Here is a 27,880-nt window from a genome sequence, read left to right on the forward strand (position 1 = left end):
ATAGTGATCATATCCCCTTATATATTTATATATAGTGATCATATCCCCCTTATATATTTATATATAGTGATCATATCCCCCTTATATATTTATATATAGTGATCATATCCCCTTATATATTTATATATAGTGATCATATCCCCTTATATATTTATATAGTGATCATATCCCCCTTATATATTTATATATAGTGATCATATCCCCCTTATATATTTATATATAGTGATCATATCCCCTTATATATTTATATATAGTGATCATATCCCCCTTATATATTTATATATAGTCATCATATCCCCTTATATATTTATATATAATGATCATATCCCCTTATATATTTATATATAGTGATTATATTCCCTTATATATTTATATATAGTGATCATATCCCCCTTATATATTTATATATAGTGATCATATCCCCCTTATATATTTATATATAGTGATCATATCCCCCTTAACTGTCTCTTCTCCAGTGTAACCAATCACAACTTGTCTTTCCCAATAACTGATCCCTCCCATTCCCTTTATCAGCTTAGTCGCTCTTCTCTGTACTTTCTCTATTTCATTACTGTCCCTTATATATTTATATATAGTGATCATATCCCCCTTATATATTTATATATAGTGATCATATCCCCTTATATATTTATATATAGTGATCATATCCCCCTTATATATTTATATATAGTGATCATATCCCCTTATATATTTATATATAGTGATCATATCTCCTTATATATTTATATATAGTGATCATATGCCCCTTATATATTTATATATAGTGATCATATCCCCTTATATATTTATATATAGTGATCATATCCCCTTATATATTTATATATAGTGATCATATCCCCCTTATATATTTATATATAGTGATCATATCCCCTTATATATTTATATATAGTGATCATATCCCCTTATATATTTATATATAGTGATCATATCCCCCTTATATATTTATATATAGTGATCATATCCCCCTTATATATTTATATATAGTGATCATATCCCCCTTATATATTTATATATAGTGATCATATCCCCCTTATATATTTGTATATAGTGATCATATCCCCCTTATATATTTATATATAGTGATCATATCCCCTTATATATTTATATATAGTGATCATATCTCCTTATATATTTATATATAGTGATCATATCCCCCTTAACTGTCTCTTCTCCAGTGTAACCAATCATAACTGATCCCTTCCATTCCCTTTATCAGCTTAGTCGCTCTTCTCCACACATGGATTGAGTGGTCATTTTGCAGGAAAACTGGTTGAACAGCTGTTTGGGAATAACTGGAAAGTCATCATTGGGCAAAGGATACAGTAACACCTATAGCAGTGATCCCCAACCAGTAGCTCGTGAGTAACATGTTACTGACAACCCCTTGGACGTTGCTCCCAGTGGCCTCAAAGCAGGAGCTTATTTTTGAGGCAAGTTTTAGTTGCATAAAAACCAAATGCACTGTCAAACAAAGCCTCAATGTAGGTTGACAATTCACATAGGGGCTACTAAATGGCCAATCACATCCCTAATTTGGCACCCCAATAACATTTTTGATGCTAGTGTTGCTTCCCAACTCCTTTTAATACTGAATGTTGCTCATAGGTTCTAAAGGTTGGGGACCCCTGACCTATAGGATACTTGATAATTCAGCCGAATTTTGGGAAATGACGAGACCTGTGGGACAGAAGTATTTAATGCATGACGCTGACAGTTACTTGTGAGTGTTTCAGTGTAGCTATGTGGTGTTTAATTTACATTTGTGTCGCCAACACATGGTCATCATGGGGTTTATTATAGAAATTAAGGAAGACAGAAAAACAATATAGCTTATTAACAGTGGGTTAAGTACATCCACGATTAATATTACATGTACAATGCCACAAACAAAAACCTAAAATATCTAAGTTACAGTCAACGCTTACTATCCAGGTTATTCTTTGCCAAGGCTTGGAAGAGAAGGCCCACACTGCAGACCCTTAGGAGGAAAGTAGAGTTGAAGCAGAAGAACCTGCAATTAAAGTGAGGTTATAACCTAAGAGGCATAAAGATGAAGGGATGGTGGGTAGTAAAGCAGCCCTATAGTTATGCAAGGCCAAATGCCAAAGAATGCAGGTTATAAAAGTAAAAGCACCAGTTGGAATGCAGTTTGCTTATTCTGCTGTCCCTGACTATAGTTCTACTGCAACAAGAAAAGGACCGCTTAAGCGAGAATATTATACATGTGATTGGTTCAGTTTGTTTATATTCACTTGTGCACTTTCATATGATATCAAGCATGAAGGTTCATTATAGGAGAATCCTGGTTCCTTTGTTCCTCTTTAACATTAACAAAACAGAATGCCCTAAAAAAATGGTGGAGAGCGAAATGACTCATTTTCTAAAGGAGCAAAGAGAGCAATCCAGGTCTCCATTGTGTTTCAAGGGTTCTCTGTCTCGGAAACAAACAACTCTTTGTAAAGAGGGGGGAATCTCTCCCATGCGATGCCGGGATACATGTGCCGGAAAATATTCAGCTTCTCCATATGCAGCTGACAGATGCTGAGCAGTCTCCCTTTTTGTGGAAGCTAGAAAAACAATATACAGTAAATATCAATACAGATTAAAGAACGTTGCTGTTGGAAGGAAATATAAAACCTTTTTTTACAATGTTTAAGGGTCGGAAAAAAAATAAACAGCTGCAATTCAGTTGCAACAATTCATGCATCTCTGAGCATCACTGTCCTGCATTAGGTCAAAAAACCCAAACTTTTTGTCATTTGAATGAAAGCTAGGCTCCATGAAGGAAAGTCAATGAGGTTTCCTCAAGTAAGGAGGACTTGCAAGGTTAAGGGAGCATTTTCCCTATGAAGGAATAACTTTTGGGGTTGAGATCTCTGTATTCATGAAGGACAGACATCTGAGGTTTGTGAAGCTCTGTGTACAGTAAGGAGGGGCCCGAGAAGTTTGGAGACTTTGTATATGTGAAAGAAGACCTGTGAACATTGGGGGAGCTCTGTAGCCATGACGAAGAGATGTGTAAAGTTTGAGGAATTCTGTAGTTATGAAGGAGACTTCTGTGAGGGTTAGAGTGCTCTGTGCCTATGAAGGAGGGACTTATGAAGTTTGAAGAGTTCTGTACTCATGAAGGAGAAGCCTAAAGTTCAGGGTGCACTCTATTCATAAAAGAGAGAGTTCCGTTCCCACAAAGAAGATACTTGTGAGGCTTGAGGAGCATGAAGGAGAGACCTGCGAGAGTTGAGGAAGACCTATGAGGTTTGGAAAACTTTGGGGCCGATTCACTTACTTCGAGTGAAGGATTCGTAGGTAAAAAACTTCGGATTTCGAAGTTTTTTTTGGGCTACTTCGACCATCGAATGGGCTACTTTGACCTTCAACTACGACTACGACTTCGAATCGACGGATTCGTAGTAAAAATCGTTCGACTATTCGACCATTCGATAGTCGAAGTACTGTCTCTTTAAAAAAAACTTCGACCCCCTAGTTCTCCATCTAAAAGCTACCGAAGTCAATGTTAGCCTATGGGGAAGGTCCCCATAGGCTTGCCTAACTTTTTTTGATCGAAGGACATTCCTTCGATCGTTGGATTAAAATCCTTTGAATCGTTCAATTTGAAGGATTTTATCGTTCGATCAATGGAATTATCCTTCGATTGTTCGATCGAACTATCTGCGCTAAATCCTTCGACTTCGATATTCGAAGTTGAAGGATTTTAATTCCTAGTCGAATATCGAGGGTTAATTAAGCCTCGATATTCGACCCTTAGTGAATCGGCCCCTTAGTGTCCACGAAGAAGAGTTGAGTGGGGGTTGAGAAGCTCTGTGTGTATGAACAAGAGACTTAAAAGCATTGGGGATTTCTATATCCACAACTAAAGACTTGGTTTGGGAATCTCTCATTGATCGATGAGAGACCTGTGAGGGTTTGGTAGATCTGCACCCATAAAGGAGATACTTGTGATGTTTGGGTAAATCTGTATCCATGATGTACAGAGCTAAGAGAGTTAATGTACTCTGTAGCCATGATGGAGTGACCTTTGAGGTTTGGGGAGCTCTCTACCCATGAGAGACCTCTCTGTCCATCAATGACACAGTGATGCTTATGTTTGGGAAGCTATGTGTCCATAAAAAGAGATGTGAGGTTTCAGAAGATCTGTGCCCATGAAGCAGAGGTTTGTGAGGTTTAGGGGGCTCTATATATTAAAGGGATACTGAGGCAGGATAGTCTGTCACCTTGCAAAGAATAGATTCTCGATGAGTCCTCCTCAGCAATTGTCTGAAGGACAGTTCTAGCTTCACGTGGAGATTTTCTACCTTCTCTTTCTCTTGTAGCCAGGGCTGGCCTAGAAAAGAAAAATAAAGTCGATCTGAAGAAGATACTTGTGAGGCTTGAGGAGTTTTCTATCAGATGTTCAACACAGCTGTTTTGTTACATTCAATTTCTAGTTTAGTAAATGTTTAGCTATCATATACAGTACTAGAGTGGATGACAGAAAACCTAATATTAACTCCTTTAAAGAATTTCTGCTTATATTACCTCACAGGTTAGGTTATTTTAGGTTATTTTAGCTCATGGTTAACACTTTTTTCTTTAACCTGTTTTTTTTCTACGTAATCACCACCCACTGACCCTTTGGAGAAGACAAAAAAGAGACATCGGCACGGTAACCTGCACTATGGAGGGGCCATTAGTTTCTAGTCAATTTACAAGAACATCTAAAAGAAAATGGATAAGGCCCTTTTCATAAGAACTTCACATTTCCTTCCATAAAATCAACATAACGAAGAGTATGGGATTATGGATCGTTTCCCTAATTAAATGGATCACAGAAAATCACTGAGCATAGGATGACAATACTGAGAACTAATTAGGTGCTAAGGATTAGAACGGCACATGTTTGACTATAAACAAAGGTTGCGCCTACATGGCCTTGTTTCAGTCTGTAGCCCTGTCCATAGTGAACAAAATGGCTGTACTCATGCCAATGAGATGGGGAGTGGAAGGGTGTACTAGGATTGAGGCCAGTCACATATGGAAAAGCTATGGCTGAATAAAGTTTATATCACACACATCGACTGGAGTAGAACACTGCCAAATTCTTACTTGGATCCAGGAGAACCATGGAGCTGAAGAAGGCCATTTCATGTTCAGTTAGATTCAGATCACACAAAGAATGGCACAGGTCAAACATGGCACTAATGAGGTCATTGCAGCCTGTAGGAAGAAAAATTAAATGATTTCATACATTGGGCATCTCATACTCATGGGCATCTCATACTTAGCAACATCTCCAAACATTTTAACTTGTCAGAGATGGGAAACATGGAGCCAGGGTCAATATATGAGTCCAGTAATACTTTAAACTAGTAAGCTTCTTGCGTCTCACCTAGTGATTGGAAAAGATCCAGAGGAGCATATTTGCCTTCAAAATATATGGTGCTGTTGTAGCAGTTGAAAGCACAACTCATTCTAATAAGGAGCAACTCCATAGCCCCTAAAAGAAAAGCACAAAGGTTATCTGAAATGCAATATAGAGATCTAGGTACACACTTATGGCTTAGAGATCTTTACTCAAGGGTTAGCCAGGCATATTTCTATCAATAAAGAAGAGACATGTGAGGACTTTACTCATGAAGGAGATAGCTGAGAGGTTTGGGAATCTATTAACCATGGAAGCCACCTGTGTGTATCCAAAAAGGAGAAATCCCTTTACTAAGACGAAAGACCTTTGAGGTACGCTTTGCACCCATGAAGGAAAGACCTGAAAGGATTAAAGTGTTTTGTACCTTTAAAAGAGAAACGTGTGAAGTTTGTTGAGTTCTTTACTATTGACTGAGAAGCTTGTGAGGTTTGGGAATGCTAGATCTTTAAAGTATAAGTAAACTGTAAAAAATATCATGTAAAATTGCTTGGGCACTCTTCTCTTCTTCAGAGCTATGTACGTTTTTATTAACTGCCAATATAATTTTGTAAGAGCACCACCTGCTGGTCAGTTCCTGTAACTGTAAAGTCAAAGAGATTCCTTCAGAAGGAAAACAGAGGCGTTTTCTGGTGTTCCTCTGCTGAGGAAGGAGATTGGAAAGGGCATCTGAGGCTTCTCATCTCTGTTGGCCTTCTCTTTGACTGTACAGTTACAGGAGCTGACCAGCAGGTGGCTCTGTTCATTAATTAATTCACTATGTTGGCAGTTAATAAAAACTTAAATAGCTCCGAAATGGCAAAAAATAAATAATGTAAATTGCAAAAGTGCTTAGAAAAGCGCCCTGAGCAATTTTACATAAACATTTACTTATTCTTTAAAGAAGAGACCTGTGAGAGATCGGAAGCTCTGTACTCATAAAGATAGACCTTTGTGGCTTGAGGTGCTTTTTAAACATGAAGGTGAGACCTGCAAAGTATGGGATGCTCTGCAGCCATAAAGGAGAGATCATTTGCCCCAATCAGTATAGATCTATTGTGTTTGAGGAGTTTGGTTGCCTCAAAGAGACCCCAGATATGATGTTTGAGCAGTGTAGGACTGGGCCATCCCAGACCCAAAACCCGCTGGTGATCCCCTAGGCCACTGATCTCTCCTCCCCTGAAGGTAAGTTTAATTTATGCATACTCGGGGGAGGGCTCCTGTAGGGGGGTGTGGCAGGGGCTCCTTGAAGGGGGTGCAGGGGCCACTGCTGCGGAAGCCCCGGTGGGCCCTGCACCCACCAGTCCAACCCTGTGTTTGAGAAACTATGTGCCTATGAAGGACACACCTGGGAAAGGTTGAGGAGCTCTATTACCTGTAAAAAGACCTGTAAGGTTTGGGGACTTCTATAGCTATAATATAAACAACTGTAAAATGTGGGTGGTTGTGTACCATGACCTGTGAGAGTTGGGAAGATATTTACCCATGAAGGGGAGACTAGTGAGGTTTGGGGATCTCTGTACCCATGAACTAGAGACCCCTGAGGTTTGTGGATCTCTGTACCCTTGAACTAAAGACCCATGAGGTTTGGAGATCTCTGTACCCTTGAACTAAAGACCCATGAGGTTTGGAGATCTCTGTACCCTTGAACTAAAGACCCATGATGTTTGGAGATCACTGTACCCATAAAGGAGAGACATAAGGTGGATGAAGAGCTCTGTACCCAGTAAGAAGAATCATATAAGCATTGGTTAGTTCCTTATGTATGAATCAGTGACGTGTAAGGGTTGGACTAGAGAGATCTATTATGTTTGGGAATATTCTAAAATAGAAGGGTGAACTATTTATTATTAATTTGGAAAATGGAGAGGAAACATGAAGAGAAAAGAATAAAATGCAAGGTTACCAGCTTTTAGAAGAACGATCTGGTCATTGGGATTCAGTTCCATGAAGCCATTAAGACGTTTGGCAAACTCTACAATATACTGGATGGCATCGGTGATGTGACACACACAGCGTTCCCACATCTCGTCCATTGTCTGCCCAAAGATATACACACTGGTGAACTCTCTGGTGCCCCAGCAACACCTATTCTACGATATTATATTTGCACAATTGTTTGAGAAATGAAGGGTAAGGAGGGAAATTAAGACAGTAGATGGGGGGTTCAACACATAAATGTAAGAAAGTACATGCGTACCAAGAGTTATTAGCCCTAAGCAACCCCAAATACCCTCTAAACCCTCAAGTTCAAGCATCTTCTCATTTGTCTTTGACTCATGCTAACATGGGGTTGTTACCTTCTGTTGGAAACTTTGTATTTCAGCTGGGCTAAATGCTTCCCACCTCATCACTTGTAGATTCTCCTGGTGAAACTTACACGTCTCTCGGTGGGCACATACAACATTCTGCATGAGGAGGTCTGCGGGTGTAGAAAGAGGAGGAGAATGTAGGGCGAGAGATGCAAATGGTTGGGGAGAGGAGAGGTTGGCTATTAGAGGAGACCTCTGCTTCAAATTAGAGTTTTGTTCTCCTTTTAATGGGAATTTTAGTTTCCCAATGCCTGGACAAGGACTTGCTGCCAGTACACAATTCAAAGCATTCTGACAACTGACAGTTTACTGAGGTTCTTGGGAATTGTTGTTCTGCAGCCTCTGGAGGACTGGCAGTTGCCCTACCCTCTTGCTGGAATCTAAATAACACTGACACTTGATTTAATTATTTAACAGGAAGCAATGCTGCCTCACCCGGACACTTAATTAAATCTACACCTACATGACTAATTATTAATTCATTTAGAGGCATGATGCAGGCTGCACTGGTATAAATGCAGGTGACATTCAAAATTGATCATTGGCCACAGAAATAACTCTTGCAGGAAATATCATCCTTTAGTAAGCAGGGGACTCCCTCTCCAACAAGAAGCTGCACCACCAATAATGCAACATTTTATGTTAAAAAAAGGGCACAGGGAGAACCATGACCCCCTGACCTGACAATCAATGCAGCGCTATAACATGAAAATGACTAACATCAGAAATTAGAGGGTCTCATACTAAATGGTCAGGGACCAATATATTGCCTTGTCTGCCAAAGGACAGAGGGGGACAACTGCAGTTAAAACTGCCTTGGACCCCATACAGTATTACCAACCCTCTCCTTAATGGTGGCCATGATTGGTCTAGCTGAATGTGTGTGGTAAATGGCGCTGGGCACTTTATACTGATGGATGAGATGTTATACCAACCCCTGCACTTACCTAACTCTACAGTAGAAATCAAACGGTCTGAAAGAAGACAGCTGGAAAAGTTTGGGCTCCCATAACATTCTGGACTCTGGATAGAGGGAGGAAGTCTTTGAATGATGTTTAGCCTCGAGTGCTCTAGGTAAGTCTGGTGGTCCCTAAAATAGGACTTCCGGCTCCCCATCTCTGTCGGAAGCTTCTCTGGGTGGTGATTCTGGACTGAAGGATGAGTTTTGGGCACTGGGCATGGCCGAGCTGAACAGGAGGTGTCCCATTTGCTGTGCCCAGTCCATGAGACAGATACAAAGGATGGTGGCCGCTCAGAAGATGAGGGAAGAGCAGTTTTGTCTCCTTGGGTATCAGCACTGAAGGGAATAGAGGGAAGCTGCATTTGTTGCTCTTTCATCAGCTGTATCTTCACCTCAGCTTGCAAAAGATCCCGCTGCTTCTTCGACATGCGCCCAAATTTCACGGCTACAATGGATAATTGAAAACTGATTAAGAAATATTGTCCTACTCTCATAGAGAGACAGTGTGAATGCCGTCTAGTACACAAAATAAGTTGGCATGAATTCCCAGCCAGCACCATGGTTCCCTGCTTAATTCTAGACTCCAGAAAGTGTTTTGAACCTGGACCTGTTAAATCACAGTGTGGTGTATGAATTGTCCATTCATAGCATGGGGCGCTGATATCCAATAACAGCAGGGCATGTTTCTCACCATGGCCTTACCAATAACTCAATGTTCTTGTGCTTATACAAGTAGTCCATCAGTCCCCACCCATTACTTTTAATGTAATTACTATTACTTTATGGCCCCAAGCCAGAAGTGAAGGTTCTTGTACAGTGGAACCCCCTCTTAAAGTTGCTCTACTCCTGAGTGGGCTATACAGGCAGGGGTGGGGAAACTGTGGTGGCCAGACCATGAAAATAGGGTGGGAAAGACAAGGGGGAATTAAAAAACAGAAGAAAGAAAAGGGGAAGGAGAAAGATCAAAGGATCAGGGCAATAGAGTTGAATGAATTGGTGGTTCTCTAGTGGTTTAAGAGCACAACAAGTTTACATGGTAGACACTCAACTGTGGACCATTGGTCAGATGACTTTGCAACCATGGGTTAAGGCAGAATATTTCATGGATGACAATTGATATTGATTAACAATGTGTTAAGAATAATATGATGATTAGCAGCTCAGTCCACCGAAACGTCCCCAGAAAGAAATAAAATCAGTTTCTATGGGACCAGGTTGTTAATCCCATACCCATGTGTCACTCAGGAACCCATGTCTGCTTTTATATTACTTGGCCAGTTCTGTTGGTAGGACCTTGTTTCGTGCAAGACTGGGTTCAGAACATCCTGTGTCTGGGGCTGGGATGGAAAACACTTGCGTGTTTGATACATATTTTGTCTTCACTTTCCTGCCCCCCTGCTCATGAGAGGGGCCATTAGCCAAAAGAGACATCCTGTGGTTGCCCGGGGATATGTGTGCCGGATAGGCGGTCAGCTATTGGATTGTTGAGTGACCCAAATTCTCACCCACATTCACCTAAACAACAAAGAATTAGTGCAAGGAAAATGTCTCTGTGATTATTTAGCATCAGTGTTTACTGATGAAGTGCCCACATTCTTTGCTGTCGGTAAACAAGGGGAGGAATGTTGGCCCATGTCCCATAGTTTGGGCAATAGTGTTGTTTAAATATTTAAGGTGTCATCCCAAAAGTACTGTAGAAATCAACATTATGAAAAAGGAGGCCTATAAATGGGAACCTATAAAATGTGCAACCTCCAAAACTTCATGTGAGCAAGTGAGTCAATTCCAAATAGTTTACCTGCTCCCGTTTTTTGGCTTTTTTTTGTTTTTTTGGCTTGAAAAAGATAGAAATTCAATAAAAGGAAAACAGATTGAAATTCAAAATGGAGAGAGTAGTAAATGGAAAACGAATGGAGGGAAGAATGGTAGGAAGGTGGGAGAGAATAAACTGAGTATGCAGATTCTCCCGGGAGCCCCCCTGACTTGGATGGATTCTGTTCTCAAGCTCTTGGTTACTAGTACCCTGGCCTTTAGGCAGAACCATCTGATTGGCTATAAGAGCAGTTCTTTGTTTTTTGTGCTGTGGAGCAATATCTCTATGCTGGTCAGAAAAAGTACATTAAGAGGGAGGAAATGATAAAGGTGATGATGGAGAAAGAACCAAGATGGTGAAAACTAAGAGAAGAAGATGGCAATTGAAAATTAAGAGCAGAAAATGGTCAGAAGAAGTATATTAAGAAAGAGGAAATGTTAAAAGTGATGATGGAGAAAGAACCAAGAGGAGAAGATGGGGATTGAAAATAAAGAGCAGAAATGACCAGAAGAAGAAAAATGAATGGGGAGAAAGGAGAAAAAAGTTGATATGGTGCACCAAATAAATAATTCCTTCAAATATTGAACCCTCCATAAAGGATTCATCTAATTGATGAACTGAAATTTAGCTCTAATTTGAATATTTCAAATCTGTACATATAACAGACCAAAATTACATCACATGGAAAGAAAATGGCACTTTCAGCTGTCCAGTTCTGTAAAGCTACACACATTGGGGTTGGGTTTAGTATGGCAGAACACTCAATTCTGTCACATCCGGATCCTCGAAAAAATGCTTGGGATTCAAACAAATCCAGGATTTAGTGCAACCCAAAGAAAATGGAAAAAAAGGGCAGAGATGGAAAGATACAGAAGGTGAGAAAATGAAGGGAAAACTGAACAAGAATTGCAAAAGAGAATTGAAGTAGGAAACAGAAGAACAGAAATTTAAAGAAGAAAAGGAACTACAGGAGAGAAGTTGGAGAGAGGAAATTATGAAAAGCAAAACAGGTCTGAGAGAGAAGGTGAGAAAAAAAACAAAAAAAGTAGTGAGAGGAGATAAATGTATGGAAAGAAGAAAAATGATAAGGAAATAAAGGGTAAAATAAAAAGGTAATGAGGAAGAGAAGGAGCAATGGAAATAGGAGAAGAGAAAATGAAGGAAAAGAGAAAAGTGAGAAGGTAAAAAGAATGGTGGAGAGAGAGGAAGAAGAAAACTTTGCAAGATGGGCAGGGAATTGTATTAGTTTCCATGGCACAGGGTGGCAGAGCCAGGACCAGTCTGTACATGGGGTGTTGGCTGATAGACGACAGAAATATCTCACCTTCCCGTGACATGCCCAGTGCTATGCATTTCTGCAACCGGCAGTGTTGGCAACGGTTCCGGCTGGAACGATCAATGTGGCAGCTTTGCTGTTGACTACATGAGTAAATCGGCTTTCCCTGCTGGCTCCGCCGGAAGAATCCCTATGCGAAAATAAAGGTCAATAAACACCCTCACAAAAATGAGATGTATTTGAGTTGATTTATTTTCTTGTAAAATGTAAAATGCAGTAAGTATTTATATTTATATGAGTAGGAGGTGCCATATTGATTCCCTTAGACAGTACAGTATGAGGGTATAGCTTATTGTGTGCCCAGAACATTCCTTCTCTGTATATTTGTATTTATACATATGGGAGGAGGTGCCATATTGATTCCCTTAGACAGTACAGTATGAGGGTATAGCTTATTGTGTGCCCAGAACATTCCTTCTCTGTATATTTGTATTTATACATATGGGAGGAGGAGGTGCCATATTGATTCCCTTAGACAGTACAGTATGAGGGTATAGCTTATTGTGTGCCCAGAACATTCCTTCTCTGTATATTTGTATTTATACATATGGGAGGAGGAGGTGCCATATTGATTCCCTTAGACAGTACAGTATGAGGGTATAGCTTATTGTGTGCCCAGAACATTCCTTCTCTGTATATTTGTATTTATACATATGGGAGGAGGAGGTGCCATATTGATTCCCTTAGACAGTACAGTATGAGGGTATAGCTTATTGTGTGCCCAGAACATTCCTTCTCTGTATATTTGTATTTATACATATGGGAGGAGGGAGGTGCCATATTGATTCCCTTAGACAATACAGTATGAGGGTATAGCTTATTGTGTGCCCAGAACATTCCTTCTCTGTATATTTGTATTTATACATATGGGAGGAGGGAGGTGCCATATTGATTCCCTTAGACAGTACAGTATGAGGGTATAGCTTATTGTGTGCCAGAACATTCCTTCTCTGTATATTTGTATTTATACATATGGGAGGAGGAGGTGCCATATTGATTCCCTTAGACAGTACAGTATGAGGGTATAGCTTACTGTGTGCCAGAACATTCCTTCTCTGTATATTTGTATTTATACAAATGGAGGAGGAGGTGCCATATTGATTCCATTAGACAGTACAGTATGAGAGTATAGCTTATTGTGTGCCCAGAACATTCCTTCTCTGTATATTTGTATTTATACATATGGGAGGAGGAGGTGCCATATTGATTCCCTTAGACAGTACAGTATGAGGGTATAGCTTACTGTGTGCCCAGAACATTCCTTCTCTGTATATTTGTATTTATACATATGGGAGGAGGAGGTGCCATATTGATTCCTTAGACAGTACAGTATGAGGGTATAGCTTATTGTGTGCCCAGAACATTCCTTCTCTGTTATATTTGTATTAATACATATGGGAGGAGGAGGTGCCATATTGATTCCCTTAGACAGTACAGTATGAGGGTATAGCTTATGTGTGCCCAGAACATTCCTTCTCTGTATATTTGTATTTATACAATGGGAGGAGGAGGTGCCATATTGATTCCATTAGACAGTACAGTATGAGAGTATAGCTTATTGTGTGCCCAGAACATTCCTTCTCTGTATATTTGTATTTATACATATGGGAGGAGGAGGTGCCATATTGATTCCCTTAGACAGTACAGTATGAGGGTATAGCTTATTGTGTGCCCAGAAAATTCCTTCTCTGTATATTTGTATTTATACATAAGGGAGGAGGAGGTGCCATATTGATTCCTTAGACAGTACAGTATGAGGGTATAGCTTATTGTGTGCCCAGAACATTCCTTCTCTGTATATTTGTATTTATACATATGGGAGGAGGAGGTGCATATTGATTCCCTTAGACAGTACAGTATGAGGGTATAGCTTACTGTGTGCCCAGAACATTCCTTCTCTGTATATTTGTATTTATACATATGGGAAGGAGGAGGTGCCATATTGATTCCCTTAGACATGTACAGTATGAGGGTATAGCTTATTGTGTGCCCAGAACATTCCTTCTCTGTATATTTTATTACATAATGGGAGGAGGAGGTGCCATATTGATTCCCTTAGACAGTACAGTATGAGGGTATAGCTTATTGTGTGCCCAGAACATTCCTTCTCTGTTATTTTGTATTTATACATATGGGAGGAGGAGGTGCCATATTGATTCCCTTAGACAGTACAGTATGAGGGTATAGCTTACTGTGTCCTTCCAGAAGATCGCTTCGTCTGTAAATTTTCTGTATTTTATTTACATATGGGAGGAGGAGGTGCCATATTGATTCCCTTAGACAGTACAGTATGAGGGTAATAGCTTATTGTGCCCAGAACATTCCTTCTCTGTAATTTGTATTTATACATATGGAGGAGGAGGTGCCATATTGATTCCCTTAGACAGTACAGTATGAGGTATAGCTTACTGGGGTGCCCAGAACATTCCTTCTCTGTAAATTTGTATCTTATACATATGGGAGGAGAATGGTGCCATATTGATTTCCTTAGACAGTACATATGAGGGTATAAGTATTGTGTGCCCGAAATTCCTTCTCTTATATTTGTATTTATACATATGGGAGGAGGAGGTGCCATATTGATTCCCTTAGACAGTACAGTATGAGGTATAGCTTACTGTGTGCCCAGAACATTCCTTTCTGTATATTGTTTTATAAAGGGAGGTGCCATATTGATCCTTAACAGTAGTAAGGATAGCTATTGGCAGACATCTTCCTGTATTTGTATTTATACATAGGAGAGAGTCATTGATTCCTGACAGTACAAGAATAGTCAAACATCTTCTGTATATTGTATTTATAATGGGAGATGCCAATTGATCCCTTAGACAGTACAGTAGAGGTATAGCTTATGTGTGCCGAACATTCCTTCTCTGTATATTGATTTATACATATGGAGGAGGAGGCCATATGATTCCTAGACAGTACAGTATGAGGTATAGTTACTGTGTGCCAGAACATTCCTCTCTGTATATTGTATTACAGGGAGAGGAGGTGCATATGATTCTTACAGTACAGTATGAGTAGCTTAGTTGCCCGAACATTCCTTCTCTGTATATTGTATTTATACATATGGGAGGAGGTGCATATTGTCCTAGACAGTACAGTATGAGGTAAGCTTATTGTGGCCAGAACTCTCTCTGATATTTGTATTTATACATAGAGGAGGAGTGCCATATGATTCCTAGACAGTACAGTATGAGGGTATAGCTTATTGTGTGCCAGAACATTCCTTTCGATTATAACAAGGAGGATCATACCTAACGCAGTATGAGGGTATGCTTATTCCAAACTCCTCCTATTGTATTATACATATGGGAGGGGTGCATAGTTCCCTTAGACAGTATGAGGAGTATCTGTGTGCCAACACCTTTTATATTATTTAACTAGAGGAGAGGTCCATTGATCCTTAGCGTACAGTAGCATACTTGTGTGCCACATCCTTCTCTTATATTGTATTATACATGAGAGGGTGCCATTGTCCTTGAACAGTTATTTATACATATGGGAGGAGGAGGTGCCATATTGATTCCCTTAGACAGTACAGTATGAGGGTATAGCTTATTGTGTGCCCAGAACATTCCTTCTCTGTATATTTGTATTTATACATAAGGGAGGAGGAGGTGCCATATTGATTCCCTTAGACAGTACAGTATGAGGGTATAGCTTATTGTGTGCCCAGAACATTCCTTCTCTGTATATTTGTATTTATACATATGGGAGGAGGAGGTGCCATATTGATTCCCTTAGACAGTACAGTATGAGGGTATAGCTTACTGTGTGCCCAGAACATTCCTTCTCTGTATATTTGTATTTATACATATGGGAGGAGGAGGTGCCATATTGATTCCCTTAGACAGTACAGTATGAGGGTATAGCTTACTGTGTGCCCAGAACATTCCTTCTCTGTATATTTGTATTTATACATATGGGAGGAGGAGGTGCCATATTGATTCCCTTAGACAGTACAGTATGGGAGGAGGAGGTGCCATATTGATTCCCTTAGACAGTACAGTATGAGGGTATAGCTTATTGTGTGCCCAGAACATTCCTTCTCTGTATATTTGTATTTATACATATGGGAGGAGGAGGTGCCATATTGATTCCCTTAGACAGTACAGTATGAGGGTATAGCTTATTGTGTGCCCAGAACATTCCTTCTCCCTGATTTAGCTGAGAACAAGGCAGCACTCGGGATTTCATACCTTACATCCCTCGCAGGTAATGACACCATAGTGGATCCCCGATGACTTATCTCCACAAATCTTACACGGGATCACTTCGATCTGGGCTGGGGAGATAAAAACACAATAAGTAACAATAGTGGGGAGACAGATTCATCCGATTGTTTGTTTTGTGAACATTTCCACTGACGCCGCTGTCAAACCCACTTCAAGGGATCCTCCCACGGTCTGACTGATGGTGCAGATATCGCCTGGATATTTCCGTGCCACAACAGCCGCCACCCGACTCTTTCTATCACCGGCGCTGCCCACTATCATTAGACTTTTTGCTGATCGTGCAGCTGGAAAGTTCCCACCGTTACGTTCACAAATCGTATTGAAAAGAAGGTTCACACAAATGTAAGCTGGCTATTAAAGGGCAAGTAAAGCCAAAAATAAAATCTTCTGCCGTGAGAGAAAATGCCATTCTAAGCAACTTCCCAATATCCATTCACCTTTATATTTCCAGTTGTTTATATATTTATTTATCAAGGGCATTGCTATCAGCAGTTGTGTCTGTCTCCATTTCTCTCCTCTGGGTCTGTCTCTTGAAACAATGTAACAAGTTTTCTCCAGCTTTGCGCCTTTTGTTACATTGTTTCATTATAAAATTGACAGAACCAGAGGGCAGCAATGGAGACCGACCGTGACGTACAATAGCAATGTTATTTACACATACCTATAAATCCAGGGAAGATGAGGAATGCATGGATATTGGAAAGCTGCTTCGAATGATATTTTCTTTCATGGGGCTAAATGTTTTTCTTTGGTTTTGCTTCCCCTTTAAGTCTAATTTTTTTTTTCTGTGCAACCTTGTTCTCAGTCGAACAGCTACAAACTCTCTGAGGCTGCAGAGCTTTTCATATCGTTTCCTTTGAAGCTCTCCTGCTGGGCTTTGTTGGGCCGCTGTGGTCGGTGAGGCAGCGTGAGTAACGCACGCGCAGGTGAGAGGGAAATAAAAGTGATTCAAAGACAACGAAAACCACATTTAGGTGACAAAGGAACAGAAATGCAGACACTGCTCTACTATATTAGTTAGTGCTTTATTATTACACAGAGGAAATCACTTTGATATTAACTTTGAAAGATGGATATTTATGTTCCTGCACTGCTGTTTGTGACTCATGAAACAATGGAGCAGAAGTCAGCTGATTAAGAGACCTGGAGGAGAAGGGACTTCTGCCTGGTGTGTATAGTATTAGGGTCTGTAGGGAGAGCTGGGCAGGATATTTCAGAAGCCGCCCCCGGGTGGCAGTTGTGTAAGTCTAGGTTTTTTCTGTGGGTGTGAAACGGTGCAAAGCTGAGAGAGAGGTGACATCTCACTCTGAGTCACAGTGACAAACCTGCGGCCAAATATTATTACTCAGGAGCCTCTCTCAGCCACGGCTGCCGGTAACTCTCCCTTTTTTCTGCCCCATCCTGACGGGAAGCCTGAGCCCTAGAAAAGGTCAACCACATCCCAGCACTCGAGGAGCGAGACCTCCATCCACAGCTGAGCTCTCACCCCAAGGGGCCACTGTCTGTCCACTCTGCTCTCCTACCTGCCCCTACCCAGGAACCACTGGTCACTTTTTTATTCATAATAACATTACAGACTTAGTTACTTGGAAGATGAGTTTGAAAAAATACACGTCCATCAACATTTTGTCCAAATAAAAACTCCCAAGTGCACATGAACCATTGGACTGAGCTTTTTGGGTCCCACTTGGTAATGATTAAATGTTATTTTTCCTCCTTTGCTCCCTATTTCTCTCCTGATATGTCTTCCCCTTTTCCTTTGTATTTATCTCCTTCTTTTCCTCATCAATTCTCCTCAACTGTTTGGCCTTACTCTCCCCATCCTCCCTCTTCTCTCCCCTTCTATATTTCTCCTCTCCTCCATTTGTCTCTCTACACCCTAACCCCCTTCCCCTTCTCTCCTTCTGTCTCTCACCCCCTCTCCTTTCCTTTTCTCTCCCAACTGTTTGGCCTTACTCTCCCCCATCCTCCCTCTTCTCTCCCCTTCTATATTTCTCCTCTCCCCCATTTGCCTCTCTACACCCTAACCCCCTTTCCCTTCTCTCCTTCTGTCTCTCATCCCCTCTCCTTTCCTTTTCTCTCCCAACTGTTTGGCCTTACTCTCCCCCATTCTCCCTCTTCTCTCCCCTTCTATATTTCTCCTCTCCCCCATTTGTCTCTCTACTCTCTAACCCCCTTTCCCTTCTCTCCTTCTGTCTCTCATCCCTCTCCTTTCCTTTTCTCTCCCAACTGTTTGGCCTTACTCTCCCCCATTCTCCCTCTTCTCTCCCCTTCTATATTTCTCCTCTCCCCCATTTGTCTCTCTACTCCCTAACCACCTTTCCCTTCTCTCCTTCTGTCTCTCATCCCCTCTCCTTTCCTTTTCTCCCCCAACTGTTTGGCCTTACTCTCCCCCATCCTCCCTCTTCTCTCCCCTTCTATATTTTTCCTCTCCCCCATTTGTCTCTCTACACCCTAACCCCCTTTCCCTTCTCTCCTTCTGTCTCTCATCCCCTCTCCTTTCCTTTTCTCCCCAACTGTTTGGCCTTACTCTCCCCCATCCTCCCTCTTCTCTCCCCTTCTATATTTCTCCTCTCCCCCATTTGTCTCTCTACTCCCTAACCCCCTTTCCCTTCTCTCCTTCTGTCGCTCATCCCCTCTCCTTTCCTTTTCTCCCCCAACTGTTTGGCCTTACTCTCCCCCATCCTCCCTCTTCTCTCCCCTTCTATATTTCTCCTCTCCCCCATTTGTCTCTCTACTCCCTAACCCCCTTTCCCTTCTCTCCTTCTGTCTCTCATCCCCTCTCCTTTCCTTTTCTCCCCCAACTGTTTGGCCTTACTCTCCCCCATCCTCCCTCTTCTCTCCCCTTCTATATTTCTCCCCATTTGTCTCTCTACTCCCTAACCCCCTTTCCCTTCTCTCCTTCTGTCTCTCACCCCCTCTCCTTTCCTTTTCTCCCCCAACTATTTGGCCTTACTCTCCCCCATCCTCCCTCTTGTTCTATATTTCTTCTTTCCTCTTATTCTTCTCAACTTTTTGGCCTCTCCTCTTTCCATCTGTCTCAGACCCCTCTCCTATACTTTCTTCCACACTCTTCTTTTCTATTCTACTTCAAATATGGACCCTTTTCTGATCTGTTTGTACTTATTATCTCCTGTGCCTGTATAGCCACTTCAGCACGAAAGAACCATAAGGGGATAATGGGGTCCCTTTTATAGGGTCCCAGAAATGTAACCATGGTGTGATTGGACAGAAACACAACATACTGAAACTGTCAGGAGTACACTGCACTGTGATTGGACAGAAGGTCCAGCTGTGGTACATCACTAGGGAATGGCAGGAGAACGACGGTGCTGCCATTGAATTTGGCCGACTGGCTGAGTAGACTCATTTCTTTGCCCTGGGCAATTACCTGCTGTGGGAGACGACACAGGACTGACCACTGGACTGACTTGGACTTGGAATTTCACATCACAACAGTTTCCATCAATATTGGGAAATTCCTTCATGACTCCAACGTGCCAATCGGACCAGTCCCTCCATCAACTTTGTACTAAGAGTTCATGTCAGTAGCCCTGTATTTTCTCCCTTACTTAAAGCTATTGGCCCCTTTCTTAAAGATATTTAATGTATGTGCCAGTACAAGTGCTTCAGTCATAGAGTTCCATAAGGTCTTGTTCTATACATATTAATACTATCAGGCTGATAGCGATATATAATGTGTTATTTGGTTTTGCTAAATTACTATATGGCGACTGATATTGATTGTTCTTTTCCCCTGAGCCTTCTTTATCTCTTTGGACCAGTAACCAGTGGTGTAACTGGATATTACTGGGCCCCACGGCAAATCAATTTTCAGACCCAAAATGTTTAGAGGTTGACTTGTTTTATCAATATTTATTGCACCTGTATATGAATTAGGGTCTCATGGGGCCCCTATTCCTCCTGGGCCCCCCTGTAGTCGTGGGGTCTAATTCCTCTATAGTTACGCCCCTGCCAGTAACCCTAATATTGTACTATAGGAAACAACATGGCAGCTCCCTCCCATATGTATAAATAGAAGTATAAAGAGACACAGTGTGTGTGTATTTATAATGTATTTATAATGACTACAGGAAAGTGAGTTGGCTGGGCTGCTGTAAGTACATTTTCTGAAGGCATCAGCTAAAACAAAGAATAGCACAAATTAACATTTTCTGTCGCTGCAAAGGGAAAATATTAAAGAGACGGTGGCAAAAAAAGCGCTTCCTCCCCTCCAATTCTGCATCTTGCAGCGACTGTTTCCCAGCAGCGACTCGTGAAGTTTTCCATGGCTAGAAAGTGGGTCAGACAGGCGCATATTATGGGTTAATTTTGGACGCCTTATTTCCGTAAATGAAACATTTGGAGCGATCAGTTTGCGGACAATAGCCTTGTACTGCTTGGGAACATTGAAAACGGGAAATTATCCTCCGAATATGTTCATATAAAGAGACACTTTGCCTTGAAACGAACACTTAGTACAACATCGGTCTGGAACTATTCTGTCACTCAAACCGCAACCCAGTTGCTAGGGAAGTGTGACCCTAGCAACTTGATAAAAACCCAGAAAAGATATAGAAGTGAAGACAGGAAGTCTCAGCGCGCCATTGTCTCTCTCAGCTAACTGTCAAATAAATAAAATAAATATACAGTTATAGTGTATGTCTTTAAATTCCACTTTATAAGTACAAGAGGCGCTGGGGCTGCCGAGAAGATAAAACAAACACCAGGTGTATTTATAACTTGTTACACTCGGGGGTCTCCCCCACAGGTGTCACAATGTGACTGTTTCAGTCTAAGTATCCCCAGATCTAACAGAGAGATAGCGCCCCCCACGCACCACATCAATGGGGTCCAGATGGTTGAGGGGGGCGGTTAAGAGATGACAACAGGGGGCTGGGTGACAAAACTATTGTTAATGATAGGACTCCCCTGTAACATGGGAACAGCTGCAAATCTAATAATAATGGCACTTTCATGGCCCCACTAAATATACAGTATATATATATATATATATATATATATATATATGACCCAAAAATACATGGGGAGTTGGCAGTTGGCGCAGCCCCGTCCTGTTATTCTTCGCCTTCCCTAAAAGTGTCACATTCAGCTACTGCCATATGTTTGATCATGATTAGTAATTCTATAGAATTGAACATACACCCCAAAAAAAAATGTCCCAATATAATAAAAATCTATTTCTTGCCCCATATTTTGCAGCGTATCCTAACGGCTAACAAATATGACCTTTTTCAACCAAAATTTAATTATTTGGGGTATTTAATGGCATTTTAGACTTCACTTTTTAGTATGGTGTTGGGAACAGCATTCAGAATCATTATATCTTTTATGTTCCAACACAAGATTCTTTTTTTATACTGCAAATTTGTCTAAAAATGTTGCATAATTGACATTTCTGTGTCTCTGCTTTTAGTTATGCCCCCAAATAACACTTTATGGTATGAAATGCGGAAGGCCTAGTGTTTATGACTGTATTATACTGTAACACAAGGAATCAGTGGGGAACATTAATTACAGGACCCACTGCCCACTTTCCCTTATGCGCAGTACATCCCCTTGTGTAACATGAGTCCAACTTGCACCTATTGTTTTAATAAGGAAATAGCGATGGTTTTTGTTATGTTTTGATCTATACAGGTCAAATATTGTAACTGAAACGTATCCATGTTTGGCCCTTAGAGGTTAGATAATTAGATTCCCAGTTCATGACATAACCCCCTTTTCCTTCTCTCCTTCTGTCTCTCATCCCCTCTCCTTTGCTTTTCTCCCCCAACTGTTTGGCCTTACTCTCCCCCATTCTCCCTCTTCTCTCCCCTTCTATATTTCTCCTCTCCCCCATTTGTCTCTCTACTCCCTAACCCCCTTTCCCTTCTCTCCTTCTGTCTCTCATCCCCTCTCCTTTGCTTTTCTCCCCCAACTGTTTGGCCTTACTCTCCCCCATCCTCCCTCTTCTCTCCCCTTCTATATTTCTCCTCTCCCCCATTTGTCTCTCTACTCCCTAACCCCCTTTCCCTTCTCTCCTTCTGTCTCTCATCCCCTCTCCTTTCCTTTTCTCCCCCAACTGTTTGGCCTTACTCTCCCCCATCCTCCCTCTTCTCTCCCCTTCTATATTTCTCCTCTCCCCCATTTGTCTCTCTACTCCCTAACCACCTTTACCTTCTCTCCTTCTTTCTTTAATCCCCTCTCCTTTCCTTTTCTCCCCCAACTGTTTGGCCTTACTCTCCCCCATCCTCCCTCTTCTGTCTCCTTCTATAATTCTCATCTGCTCCTCAAACACTTTTCCCTTCGCCTCTCCCCTTCTGTCTCATCATCTATCTATCTATGTATCTATGTATCTATTATCTATGTATCTATTATCTATCTATCTATCTATCTATCTATCTATCTATTATCTATCTATCTATCTATCTATCTATCTATCTATCTATCTATCTATCTATCTATATGTCATCTATCTATCTGTCATCTATCTATCTATCTATCTATCTATCTATTATCTATCTATCTATCTATCTATCTATCTATCTATCTATCTATCTATCTATCTATCTATATGTCATCTATCTATCTGTCATATATCTATCTATCTATTTATCTATCTATTATCTATCTATCTATCTATCTATTTATCTATCTATCTATCTATCTATCTATCTATCTATTTATCTATCTATCTATCTATCCATCAAACTATCTATCTATCTATCTATCTATTATCTATCTATCTATCTATCTATCTATCTATCTATCTATCTATCTATCTATTTATCTATCTATCTATCTATCCATCTATCTATCTATCTGTCATATATCTATCTATCTATCATCTATCTATTATCTATCTATCTATCTATCTATCTATCTATCTATCTATCTATCTCTCTATCTCTCTATTTATCTATCTATCTATCTATCTATCTATCTATCTATCTATCTATCTATCTATCTATCTATCTATCTATCTATCATCTATAAGTCAGTCTTTCAAACTACCAACCTAAATCCCTCTCCCAAGCTACCCAAAGAAAGTAACTAGAAAACTTGTGAACTATATGCACCTATAGTACATCATCATCATCATCATCATCATCATCATCATTTATTTATATAGCGCTGCCCGATTCCCTTGTAATTCCTCTTTTTTCCTCAAAAATTTCCTTTAGTGCCTAATTATCCCATTGCCACCCTGATTGCTAATCTTCACACATAATTGACACAGACTTTAAACACAGCACAAATCCTTGCTGTCATGGTAATGCCCTTTTCTATATGGTTTCACTTTTAATCGCATTGGTAGTGCTATGATTTTTTGTTTTTGAGCTAATTCAGTGATTAATTTCCTTTCTTAAATACCTAGCATTTATTTTATTTTCTCTCCGTGTAAAAGGTTCATTAATGTTCTACGTGAATGGAAATCTAAAATGAATAAAATAGTTTTTAGGAGATAGGTGTAAATATCAGGGTAATAAAGAGAGAATTTATTTTCCGTATTCATTTCACTATTGTATTGTTTTCTTATTTTTCATATTAGCGAGGATTTTAGCCACCAGCCCCCCTAAAAATGAATTATAATATGTGAATTAAAGTGAAAAATGCAATAGTAAACCTATTTTTCGCTCACTTAAGGTATGTGCATTATTTTTACACAAATGGGGTTTAATTCTCCTTTAATTTTTTACTCTATATTAAATGATTTGTTAGTCTTTTATATAATTGCAGTGTTTACCTGTTTATTACACACTTCCTTTAAATTGCTCAGTCTGAATTTTCATGAAAAATCGACCCACCGGGAAAAAATACAGAACTAGTTTTACAGTTCCGTTTTGGGTGCTTATTTTTCCAAAAAAAGGAGATTTCTAAATAAAGCAGAACTCCTAATTATAGACATTCTCACAAGTGCATCGTCTAGACGTTCTATTTGGCTGAAATGACTTTTTCTTTCATAAGTAACAATCAGCAATTTGCTATGTTTCTGCTCGTGTTTCACACGTAGAAGAGAAAGTGAAAACAAATTCTTAAAAAGAGTTTGTAGAATTTCGGTTTTTCACCTTTTTGTCCAACAAATTATTTTCAGTGTCCCACAAAAAAAAATTTTAAACAGTCAACTGCTTTTGTAATGAAACAAACATTCACAAATTATTTTTATCTCTGCTCTGGACAGAGTAATGGAGTTTTTTGGAGAAAGTTAATGCAATTTCTGTTTTTTTTATATCAATGCCATTATTGTTATTTTGTGCCAGTAAAAACTCAGTAGAAACAAACTCTTTTTTACTAATCGAAAGGGTGCTATAAATAGATAATAATGATTTTAATAAAATGTTAATTATTAATATATGGTATTATAAACATGTTGTAAAATGAATTCCCACATCTGGTGATTTTTTTTAAAATTATAAATACGGTTTACAAATAAAAAAACTGCAGTGTAATTACAGAGGGGAAAAATCATTATTCCTTTTAATAATTTATTTAAATGATAAAAGAATTCAATCAATAATACATTTTTAAAAATGTAATTTGAAAATTCACGAATTATTAGCAGAAAATTGATCAGGAAAGGGGATTATATTATAGAGCGAGAAATATAAAAGTCGACAAATTATCCTAATTCCGTATTAAAGGCACGGCATTACACTTATTACTTTTCACTTATAAAACAGTCATTTTTAAACCAGATTTGCTGCAATTTTCTTACATCTCACCCGCAGGGTTCTCTCTTTTTGTTTAGAACACACTGATGGCATTGTATAAACATGATATAAAGAATTATTATTTAAAATAACAGTAGTAGTGGAAAGGCCCCTTCTATATCTAGTAGAAGTAAATCTAGAGCTTGCTGAGTAATCATTGATCCCCATTTAGAATAAACAGTATATTGTCGTTTTTTTGGTCTTCAGAACACAAAAACATAGTATTAAGAAACCAGAAAAAGCGCCAAGAAGGGGAACAAAACTATTATACATATTCTCATATTTCTAAAGCATGGCTGGTCAAGTTGGGATTGTTAATAGAATAATCAATTAAAGGGGATAAGACTAATTTAAAGAGTTAGTGGCACTTGACAATCAACTCCTTGGTGCCTCCTCCACCAGGACATCTTCCCAGAAGACACAATTGAGATTAAAAAATAGGAGAGGTTTCATCTTGAGCTATAGATAAAGGTTTCTGGAATTCTCTCGCAGATAAATTCGATTTAAATGTTGAATTTCCAACGTTTCCCATTACTACGTTCGATAAGTCGCCCTTCCCTCAATATAATATTCCTGATACGAATGGTGCGATCGTATTCCCTACTCTCTTGTCCCCATTGCATAGTGACACGTAATGAGATGCAAAACACAGAGAGTTTGCTTTTTACCGAAACAAACACAACTTGTGCCTCGTGAAACTGTGTGACTTTATTGCAATAGGGATCTCAGTTGAGAAGTTCAGGGACAAGTTATAGCAAGGGAATGGCTTAGAGCACTCTACTAATAGGAAGGCACAAGTTTTAGGGTGAACCTCATTATCAGATAGAGACAAAGAGATTTGCAGGGAACCCTCGATAAAATACTAACCTCTGCCCATCTGTGCGAGTCTATTTGTCTCCTTTCTGTGGATTTACAGAGGAAATTCACACCACTTGACAAGAACGCAGAGCAGAGTGATATTAGCAAATTAATACATCATATTCCCTCCTTGTTTAATGGCGAGAATGATCTACAAGATAAGAGACAGGGCTCTCATTAATATCACTGTCTTCTTGGCTCTTATTGCTGATTCTCTCATTAATGTCACTATATTAACTAAATTTCACTTGCTTTATACTTCTTGATCTGACTGGGCACCTATAATTGACCCAATTGCTCCTCGCAAACAGCACCTTCTCCATTGTTCATCCTTAACTTTCATGGCCCTGTTTCAAAATTGCTTTTACTCTACCTTTCCCTCCTCAACCCTAGTGACAGGGACAAACAGCATCCCGAGTTAGGGGGTATATTTATCCAAGAGTGAAGTTAGACATCTCCACAGTCTACAGAGTGAAATTCCACTCGCTCTATTCATTTCAATGGGATTTTTAAAGGCGTATTTATCAAATGGTGAACTTTCACTATCACCCTTTGATAAATACGCCCCAAAGAAATGAATGGAGAGAGGCAAAATTTCACTCTGTGGACTGTTGGTCTTATGGTGTAGGGTTCATTTCCATCCTTAACTTCATCATTGACCCCCATACTTCTTAAAAGTACAGAGATCATCATCCTTAACTTCATCATCGTCTCCCATTCTTCTCAGAGTACAAAGATCTCCCTCCTCAACTCCATCATGGACCCTATTCTTTTTAAAGTACAGAGATCTCCATCCTTAAGCTTATCATTGTCCCCCATTCTTTTTAAAGTACATAGATCTCCCTCCTTAACTTCATCATTGACCCCCATTCTTCTTAACGTACAGAGATCTCCCTCCTTAACTTCATCATCATCTCCCATTCTTCTAAAAGTACATAGATCTCCCTCCTTAACTTCATCATTGACCCCCATTCTTCTTAACGTACAGAGATCTCCCTCCTTAACTTCATCATCATCTCACATTCTTCTTAAAGTACAGAGATCTCCCTCCTTAACTTCATCATTGTCTCCCCTTCTTCTTAACGTACAGAGATCTCCCTCCTTAACTTCATCATTGTCTCCCCTTCTTCTTAACATACAGAGATCTCCCTCCTTAACTTCATCATTGTCTCCCCTTTTTTTTTAAAGTACAGAGATCTCCCTCCTTAACTTTATCATTGACCCCCGTTCTTCTTAAAGTACAGAGATCATCATCCTTAACTTCATCATCGTCCCCCATTCTTCTTAACGTACAGAGATCTCCCTCCTTAACGTCATCATCATCTCCCATTCTTTTTAAAGTACAGAGATCTCCCTCCTTAACTTCCTCATGGACCCCATTCTTCTAAAAGTACAGAGATCTCCATCTTCATCATTGACTGCTGTTCTCCTCTCTAAACATAACACCACTGAACCCCAACCTTTTGCTACGTAACCACCCTTGCACATTTCCTCAAGCCTATTTGTATCTCTTTTGTGTTGCTTTGAAGAAGAAATTCACTGATGATGCGCCAAGTATATACTGGTCCAATTACCATCTAGGAGTCAGGAAGGAATTTTTTCCCTCTGAGGCAAATTGGAGAGACTTCAGATGGGGGGTTTTTTGCCTTCCTCTGGATCAACTGGCAGTTAGGCAGGTTATATACAGACTTAAGGTTGAACTTGATGGATGAGTGTCTTTTTTCAACCTCACTTACTATGTTACTATATAGAAGAGTAAGAATATTTTATTGGAAGAACATTATTCCTTGGCTTAATCTGCAGTCTAGAGTTGTAATTTAGTTTATAGGTACAAGGATGTCCCATTGCTATTAGACTGCAAAGAGATTATATATATTTTCATACACTGATACAGAAAGTTCTGCAAAAGAGAGAGGTTTTTGTTTCAGTAGAACAATAGACTGTAAAGAGCAGATAACAAGTGACTAGTTCCACTAGGGGAATTTTAGTGGCCAGATTACCCTTTGGTGAGGTAGATAGTGACAGTTCCTGTGCTCTATTATGTAAACCCCCCACCTTAGCTGCTTTCAGTCTGATAAAGAGCTACAGCCGGTGATGAGGAAGTCTATGAGCCTCTTTCATCTACTTTGTCTTTCTAATTACATGAAGTTACAGACGGCAGGTTGTCCCTAAATTGTACAATAAGGATTGTGAGGGCACCTACCTCTCATAGCTGATGTCCGTCCC

The 27,880-nt window shown here is 39.9% G+C and overlaps 1 protein-coding gene across 2 annotated transcripts; it reads right to left on the reverse strand.

The window, feature by feature from the left end:
- Positions 1-1,795: 1,795 nt before the first annotated feature.
- rorc.L (RAR related orphan receptor C L homeolog) lies at positions 1,796-27,880 on the reverse strand. Of its 2 annotated transcripts, none has more exon segments than NM_001094920.1 (9): positions 1,796-2,588; positions 4,254-4,363; positions 5,125-5,235; positions 5,408-5,515; positions 7,326-7,458; positions 7,720-7,841; positions 8,679-9,137; positions 11,830-11,971; positions 27,858-27,880. In NM_001094920.1, coding segments are annotated over 8 exon segments (1,203 nt in total). In that variant the 5' UTR covers positions 11,843-11,971; positions 27,858-27,880; the 3' UTR covers positions 1,796-2,441.

The sequence above is a fragment of the Xenopus laevis genome, chromosome 8L (assembly GCF_017654675.1).
Source record: "Xenopus laevis strain J_2021 chromosome 8L, Xenopus_laevis_v10.1, whole genome shotgun sequence".
NCBI classification, from domain to species: Eukaryota; Metazoa; Chordata; class Amphibia; order Anura; family Pipidae; genus Xenopus; species Xenopus laevis.